General features: G+C 49.0%; 1 protein-coding gene across 1 annotated transcript in view; it reads right to left on the bottom strand.

The window, feature by feature from the left end:
• Positions 1-1836: 1836 nt before the first annotated feature.
• The window catches only part of CAPN6 (calpain 6), a 50550-nt gene continuing 43454 nt past the window's right edge, over positions 1837-8932 (bottom strand). The window contains exons 11-16 of the mRNA XM_077786625.1: positions 7840-8042; positions 7070-7191; positions 3614-3750; positions 2735-2793; positions 2414-2512; positions 1837-1873 (exon numbers count right to left, since the gene is read on the bottom strand). Coding sequence (XP_077642751.1) covers positions 1837-1873; positions 2414-2512; positions 2735-2793; positions 3614-3750; positions 7070-7191; positions 7840-8042 — 657 coding nt within the window. The remainder of the gene's footprint in view (positions 1874-2413; positions 2513-2734; positions 2794-3613; positions 3751-7069; positions 7192-7839; positions 8043-8932) is intronic.

Genomic DNA, 8932 nt, shown 5'->3' with positions numbered 1-8932 from the left:
TGTGCGGCCGGGCACCGACCGCCCTCTCGCGGCCGCCGCCGGCGCAGAAAGCGCTAAAATCGCGTTTTTTGGTAAAATTTTATTTAGCTCACTTCGTATTGAAAAGTTACAAAAAGTTGCAATGAAACATTTTACACCCGTTTCCACCTGTTTTCGTTTTTGAGGCGGCTCGAGTGTGTACATAAATGCAGCCCTTCTCCCCTCGCAAAAAACCAAAAAAACCCAAGATGTTTTCCCACATGTCGATATTGTTAAAAAATTAACAAATTTAACTACCAATGTTAGGAGCAGGCAGCAGCACAAGCCCCTGGCAGCCTGCCCTTGCCTGGCTTCACCTGGGAAGGCAGAAGCATCTGTAAGCCAGCAGAGCCAGCTGTGTGCCCAGGCTGGATCAGCTCCTCCTGATGGGAAAACAAAACAGTTCCCCAAAATAATCAATGCAGAGGTCCAGGCATCCTGCTGAGCCTCCCAGCACTGCCAGTCCCTCAGGGCAGCACTGGCCAGCAGTGCCTGTCCCCATGCCGTGGGGGCAAACTGAGGGGATTGTCTGGAGCTGGCACAATGCTCAAGACTTAAAAGTCACACATCTGTGCTCCCCACCCCACTGACTTCCCACTTTTCCAGGCTGTACTTGCCCAAGAACTGCTGGTCACACTCCCTGTGTCCCACTGATGCTGGGGACAACCCAATACAGAAGCTGAAACAGGGTGGTGGTGCTGGGACTGGGGGCCAGGGCTGTGTGGCTGCAGGGAAAGAGCCAAGGGACGCCCCTCCAGCTTGGGGCTGAGGTGGCTTTGTGCCCTCAGGAGATTCCTCAACCAAATCGTGAGGCAGGGAGGCACAACCCTCTGATGCCATCTCGGTGTGGATCTTTTTTCAGGCTAAACACTGACCCTTGGCCAAGCCAAGCCCTGGGAATGGCCCCCATCCCACGGGAAAACTGCGGGAAGCAGCTCCCACAACCTGGAGCAGAGTGTGAGGAAAAGCAAAGCAATCAGCTCTTGGTGCAGGACTAGGGCAGCCCTGACATCTGCAGTTCCCCTCGTCCCAGCTCTGGTCTGCATGAGACTATGCTTTTAAAAGGAGAAATCTCAGTTTACAAACATTTGTGAGAGTAAGCAGCTCTGAAGCCATGAGTTTACAGAGAATGTCATTTGCCTGTGGGGCTTGTAGTTCACACCTCTGACAAGATCTCTGCTGTGCCAGAGGTCTGAGCCCAAACTGTCTGAAAGAGCTGGATTTAAGTCCTCGGTATGTGCAAGCTGATGGCACTGCAGCATCATTCACAGCCCCACAGAACAACTCTGGAATGTCAGAGAAAGCATTTTCCTACCACAGCAATGATCCTTTCGGAGCCCTGAGGAGACTTCAAAACCTTCTGGGAAAACATTAGCTCTGTCAAGGGCCATTTAATAAATCGCAGAAATGGCATAGCGTGGCTGAAGTGGCTATGAGGCACATAGAATCCAAATTTTCTGGCAGTAAAAAAAAAGCAGTACAGTCCTTCAGCTTCACTTTCCCACCCAGAATCTGCAGCTGTGTAAAATCCATTTCCAAGTGTCTGGCACAGAGCCCTGTGCACTGCCAGGGTCACTGCCCAGCGTGCCCACCCCAGAGAGCTGCTGAGGGAACCCTGCTGAGGCTGCAGGGGAAGGGAAGAGCTGGCACTAGACCCCTGCTGTGAGGGAAATGTGAAAGAACCCATCCTCCGTGCTACTCAAGTGAAACTCCATCAAACATCAGCCGTGCCAGCAATAAATGACAGCAAAATTTTGAGAGCGAGACCTGACAACTGCCAGGGAACAGCGCCCTGGTTTTACAAACCCACCCTTCTCATCAGCTCATTTTCTCCTCCTTCAGGCTGGTGCTACATCTACCAAAACAAGAGGGCCGTTATCCCATTTTTAGCATTATGTGGCTTAAACAAAGCAAGGAGGTTTCCATTACTGAATCTGTGCTCTGAGCAAAGCCACAGCTGAACTGTGATTCAGCTTGGACAGAGATACCAAACTGAGAGTCACCAGCTCGAGGTGGAGAAGAGAACAATCAGAAGGTCAATCTAAGAGCCTTTGGGTGGACAAAGCTCTTATTTGCTGTGGTGTTCAAACAGGCACTGCAAGATTTGCCCCTCTAATGTGGTCCTGGCGAGACTGGTCTTAAGGCCACGAGCTATGACTGAGCTCCTCGAGTAGTGACATTTTCACCAAGGAACAGAAACACCTAATCTGTAGTGAAATTCATCAAGAAATTTATATCCTTCTATGGGAAGGATATGGAAAAAAAAATCCCCACGAATCCCCTTTGTATTTGCCAGTCCCCAAGCTGCTGGTGGGTGCTCGATGGAGCTGCAGCCATTCCTGCCTGCATCCTCAACGATGCTGCTGGGAAGACGCTCCCATCCTCACGAACTTACCTTCCATCATTCCATTTCTCCATGAGCCGGATCACGAGCATAGATATGTATAAATGCGCATTTCCCCCTCTCCCAGCGCCTCTCCGCCCATTACCAGCGCTAACGCGGAGAGTCGGAGGGCTTTCCCCCCCTTTAAAGCGATTATGCGATGATGCCGAGAGGCGGCAGCTCCGTCTGCCTCTGCGGGGCCGCGGCGCTCAGAGCTCGGCGAGGTCATCGCTGCACAGCACCGTGACGCTGATGTGCCCCGGCACCTCGGCGGCCGCCCCGCCGGGCCTGCCCCGCAGCCGCAGCCGCCGCTGCTGCCGGGGCTGCCCGGGCCGCGCTGCCAGCACCGCCTGCCCCAGCAGCCGGTCGCGCAGGAGGCTGCTGCTCCACACCTGCCGGAGGGAGGACACGAGGGTGCTGTCACGCTCCGCCGGCAAGGGGCATCCCCGATAACCCCTTGGAAAAGCAGCGAGGAGGGGGTGTACGCCTAAATTTAGCTAATTGTCTAGAGAGCATGAGGGAGACTCTGGATTTGCATGCTCATTTACATAGACTATGCAAATAAGAAAGAAATGCAGCTTTTCGCTTTCTAGGTCATAGCCTGCCTAGAAGAGGAATAAAAATGACCTTTTTTAGCTCATCAGCAGCAAAACCTACCTACAGTAGCCTGTCTGCTGTTCTTCCTGCCTGTGCCCACCTCTGCACCTCCTCAGTGCTAGAGTTTTAGAGCCTGGCCCACAGACTAGACTGATCATCATCTCAATGCCAAATTCTATTTCTCCAGCTACTGCTGAGGTAAACAGTGCGGTCTAGTTCCCACAGGACTAAAATTCAGGCTAGAAAACTTCTTAGTAACAGCCTGAGCTTTGGTTTTGTTTCAAACGCTGACTCTGGACAACACTTGGCTTTTCTTTGTCTCTGCTTCATCAGGTACCACATGGGGCAAAAGGAATTCTGTAAATTCCATCAAAGCCTTGGAATGAAACATTCCTTGGAATGAAATATGCCTTGTGATCCCAGAGTGCCATCAGCTGGTGTTTGTGGAGGAGAAGCAGCAGCAGAGCTGCAGGCAGAGCCCAGTAAGGGGAGCAGAGGTTCTCCCTCTTCTCTCCTGGATATCAGGCACACAAAGGAACAGCTGGCCCAGCGAAGGCCAGGGCTGCTGCTGTGCTGCCCTCCCTGCCCCGAGCAGCTGCCCTGTGCCTGTCTCACCTGGATGGTGACAGGACTGTCGATGTCCTTCCTGTAGAAGATCACCTGGGTGTTGAAGACGGGGCTGGTGGTGTTGTGCTGCACCGGGGAGCGCCAGCTTTGCTTCTCACACTTGATGAGCACGTAGGGATCTGCTCCTGGAACACAATCAGCAGCACAGCTCTGGGCACACAGAATGGCAGCTGAGCTACCCAGAAACCCAACAGAGACAACCCCCTCCTGTGCCTGGCAGCGCCACAGGACAGGGCACCAGGGCACTCACAGCCACTGCTCCTGTCCAGGTGCAAACACAGAACCATGGAGTGGTTTGGGTTGGCAGGGACCTTAAAGCCCATCCCATCCCACGCCCTGCCATGGCAGGGACACCTCCCACTGTCCCAGGCTGCTCCAGCCCCAGTGTCCAGCCTGGCCTTGGGCACTGCCAGGGATCCAGGGACAGCCACAGCTGCTCTGGGCACCTGTGCCAGGGCTTGCCCACCCTCACAGGCAACAATTTTTCCCTAATATTCAATCTAACCCTCACATGTGACCCCCTGCAATTGTTCAACATTCTAGAAATGCTTTGTTTTTACACTGAGCATTTTTATTTCTTATTAAGGTTGATATTCTCTTTCCTTTACAATAAGGAGCAAGAACCATTTTGGAAACACCAAAAACATTCAAAGAGAATGGGTCATTCAATTTTCTAATTAACTTTTAATTATACAAAGGCAATACCATGTTTTGTATTTCAAAACAACTCTGCCCATTTTTGTTGTTAATGACAGAATACCTTTTTTTTCCACACCTTGCTACTTCTTAGATACAGATTTTAAATAAACCCAGGGTATCTGTAAGTCAGGCTCCTGAGAGTTTCTAACACACTTTTTTCACCATCTACTTGAAAATACCACCACAGCCATAAGGCAGCACAATTTTAGGCAACTTTATCTTTTTAACAAACCATACCCAGATTATTTTCCTCAAACACATCACTCGTTTACAAGATCAGGTACAACACCTCACATGGGCAAACTACACAACAGCTGCATCCAAGGCAGACACAGATTTTGACATGTGTGGCTCTGTGGTTACACCTGGCCAGAGCTGTTTCCCTGACAACGCCTCACACTTCCATGGCAGTAGCAGGATATTGGCTTTTCTGCTGGGCAACTGCCTTCCATGTCACTGAACTGTGAATTCAGCTCTGGGGCAGGGGGTGGCACCAGGCTGTGCCACCAGGGCTGGAAAAGCTGCCCTCTTTGCAAAGCAACTTGGATCTGGATCAAATGGGGTCTTGCCCATCATCCCAATGGTGTTAACAACTTTGTGGGAGGTCAAACAGCAGAGCAACACCCCATCATTAACAGTAATTAAGAGATAAAGAGCATAAGGAGGGCTGGGAAAAGGGCACAGAGCTGAAGAGGTGACAGGCACATCTGCTGGATGGATGAGGGAGCAGTTAATGAGAGGACTGGCTAAGTGAAGGGAAAAGGAAAGAAAATATTTGAAGGAAACATTCAAATTCTCAGCAAGACCTCACTGAGGGAGGTAGAAGGGGGACACAAAATGTTCCTGTACTCATGATGCTCCAAAATGTTCTGACCCCATGATGGCAGTGCTGGATGGGTCAGTTGTTTTAGGAAAACTGGCTCCAATTCCACAACAAAAGCAAGCAGTGGGAGACCACACTGGGGATCAGATGCTCTCAGCTATGGATGGCCCAGTTCTGTGCCTGGTTTATTTACAGGACAAATTAAAAACACTGAGGTCTGCTAGAGCGGAAAAGCAATGTCCTGGTATTGGCCATGGGCTGGGAATGAAACTGCAGCTCTGGCAGGGGAAGGAGGGCTGGGTTCAGCTCTGGGGCACACAGACAGCTCCAGCTCTGCCCTGAACCCATAACAGCTCTCTGCCCTCAGTCCTGGCCGTGCTGTGCTTTGGGAAGTTGTACAAAAGAACAGTGCAAAGGAAAAAGCTGGAATCTGTAAAAGCCAGAAACACCTGAACAGTAATGGCATTTCTAAGGCTTAAAGAAATCTGTTCTCAGTAGTCTAAGGCTTAATTTTTGGGTTTTTGAGAACTGCTCCAAGGATCTATCACCCACATCCTGCAGCACTGCACCAAAGCAAAAGGCTTTCTGGAAAACTTTCCTGAGGGAATTTTGCCAGCTGCATTCCCACTCCTCTCTACTGCTCTTCCCAGAAGCTGGAGAGCTCTGACAGCCTCAGCCACTGGAAAAGGGCATGGCACAATCAGCAGGCACCATGCTGAGACACAAGCACTGCCCTGGCAACCACAGCAGCTTGCTTTGCCTCTTGCAGGTGAATCTCTGCTTCTCCTTCCTTCTGCTTTCTCAGGCTGCTCCCAAGGCAGCTTCCACTAAAGATTCTCTGCTTCCAGGGCCATCACACACCACAGATCTCAACACTCACTTGATATTCTAAGTGGTGAAAAACAATTCAGTGTGCAAATCCAACATGGAACATCAGCAGGAAGACTTAAAGGTGCAAAAGGTGATTTGTTCTCTAAGAGAAACTTGGGGAAAAGGCCTGACAGACAGTAGTGAGAGCCATTTTTAAAACAGGCTTGGGAATGGGTGACAGAAAATCCTCTAGCACAAACAGTTCCTTCATCATCCTGCAGGCCACTGTGCCTGTCTCACAGACAGCTGGATCCACTTCAGAGCATGCTGACTTGGAGAGAGGCACTTCCACAAGGAGCATCCAGGAGAGTCTGGGCCATTGCATTCATCCACTACTCCTAACAACAACAAACCAGCCATTATTTTGTCCAGACAGAGCAATGGATCAAAGACAGCACCAAGGAGGAGCTTTCCAATAAACATTTAAAATAAAAATTAAACACATTTCCTCTGGCCACAAACAGGGCTCTGATAATAACCAGCATTGAGCTGTGAAAAATGAAGACTATGAGAGAGCAGGAGTAGAAAATGAAAAAGCAAATGACAACTGGTCAGATTTCCTAATTAGCTCAACATCAGAAGCTCTAAAGCCATTTTGGTTTCCTTCAGGACACATCCTCTGACAGACACAGTCATGTACAAAGCATTTAACCCCTGTTCTACTTTACCCAGATGAAAATGATTGTTTGAAAACCATGAAGTCCTCCCTGAAGTGCTCTAATAGGTAAATGTAACACACCACATGAGTCTGTGCCATTCAGCTGCCTCCTGGATATTTTCCATTTAGAAAATACACAACCCTGACAGAAGACCCTTACTAATCTCCACAATTAGCTCCTCAGGAGGGTCTGGCTACTCTTGCCCATAACTTGCTGTTGTGCATTCCCATATTCATCTGATCTCTCCACTAAAGCAGGTTTTACAGCAAGATGGAAAAACAAATCCCATAAATCCTCTGTTTGGATAATTTCTGATTGCTTACATATCAACCCAAATCATCTTTAGAGGACTGAAAAGCCAATTCTACTCCTCCAGACTCTCTTTCCACTTACCTCCTGATCTGTCTTGTTTCTGCAAACCCTCTGCAGAGTGGACTTTGATTTGGGTGACTCTGCGTGGGTAGCCACAAAGGAGACTCCAACATGTCATTTTAGGCCTATCTGCTTTCAGCTCCCTGAAAAATCATGGAAAAAGCAACCTAAGCAAAGAATGTCAAGCAAATAATCAATGGTTGTGGAAATCTGGCATTTTTAGAACATGAGATTTGTAGTTTTTCCCTCATCTGCAGTGTTTGAATTCTGTGGTGCAGAAATGACAGATGTAAGAGATAAAAATAGAGCAAAGAAAAGTAAAACAAAATTGTGATATCTTTCGTGTGGAAGCAAAAGTGGTGAAAAAAAAACCAATTTTAAATAGTGGAAAATACTGTCAAAGCAAGAAATAAATGCAGTGGGCCTGATTCATGAAGCACTGGTTCTACTCTTGCAGCAACCACTGCTTTCAGAGGAGGTGGTCACAGAAACAAGTCCCAGCTGTAGCCACAAGCACCAGTGCTCAGTGTCCTGACCCACAACTGGGGGCCACTACAAGAACTGAACTAAAAAAGCCAAAAGTCTCAAAGTGAATCATCCAAGATGTCCCTGACTAAACATTTCCTGACCATGCACAAACCTGGAGATTCTCAGAGGTGCTCCTGATGTCTCCAGGGCCCAGTTCTGGAGCCACATGAGCCAGTGAGTTGGAGAACAACCCTGCAACCCCTTCCACAGAGCTGCAGCCTGTGGGCTAAGGAGGATCTCCTGCAGCTGTGAGTGGAACTCACCTGAGTTTTGAGGGCACATCTGTGTAGAGCCTGAGGATGAATTTTGTGGGGACACCTGGGATGAAGGTGGTTGGGACGAGGACGTAGCGGCCTTGCTGGAGGCTCCTCCTCAGGAACACGCTGCGTGTGTTGGAGTAGGGGGACGTGGCCACTCTCTCCTGCACCGTGAGCTTGTGCAGCCTGTACCTTCTGTTGTCCTCCACCTGCAGCAGGAGAGGGGTTAGTGCCAGCAGGGACAACAGGGCAAACGGGCAGGGCTCTCCCTGAGCTCCACACAGCTTTTCACACAATGTGCAAGAAAGGCAAATCATTTGGCAAGTGTTTTCTTGTCTGCTTAAGCTGTGGCAGGTAGAAGTTTGGGGCTGGAAAAGACAGGAACCCACTGAAAGAGATGATGTGATGCTACTGCAGAGCTTGGAACACTTCCAGAGATGGACACACACCTCAAGGACTGCACCTGTCCAGACAAGGCTGAGATCCTGTGGGAGAGGTTTTACAGCAAAAACTTCTGTGAGCCAGAGAGAAGTTTGATAAGAGGATCCATGTTTACCCCTGAAAGAATTTCCTACCAAGATTGTTGACACAGAAACCAAGAAAGAAAGAAGAGAAACCTGCAACTGCCTATTCCAATAAACATTTTGTTTGTCTCTCGTGAACAATGAGTAAAGTGTAAACTGATGAGATTTGTAAGAATGTATAAAAAGCATCCATGCTATCATAAAAACAGTTTGAAGCCTTCTGAAAATGCAATGTGTTGCTTTGTATTGTGACATCTCAACTATGACAAGATCCCTCTGCCTCTCTTCTCTAGCCTTTCACAGCAGGCTCCCAATCCAGATGCACACAGCTGGATTTTCCTTGCCCTTCCTGAATACAAAAACCACAGAATAACCATGCATGTTTTGTTCTAAGCCCTGAAGTTGTGCTTAACTCTTCAACATCCTCTCCAGGGCACTGGCATTGCCAGAGCACAGTTTAAATCTGAATCTTTCTCTCAAGCAGCTCCTGGGGCAAAGGCAGCCCTTCATTCTTTCCTGGCAGCTCTCTTCCCAAGGCCTTCAGTCATGCTAATGAGCCTGGTGTGTTAGAATAT

This window comes from Lonchura striata, chromosome 14 (assembly GCF_046129695.1).
Source record: "Lonchura striata isolate bLonStr1 chromosome 14, bLonStr1.mat, whole genome shotgun sequence".
NCBI classification, from domain to species: domain Eukaryota; kingdom Metazoa; phylum Chordata; class Aves; order Passeriformes; family Estrildidae; genus Lonchura; species Lonchura striata.
This window is presented reverse-complemented; position numbering and strand designations above follow the sequence as displayed.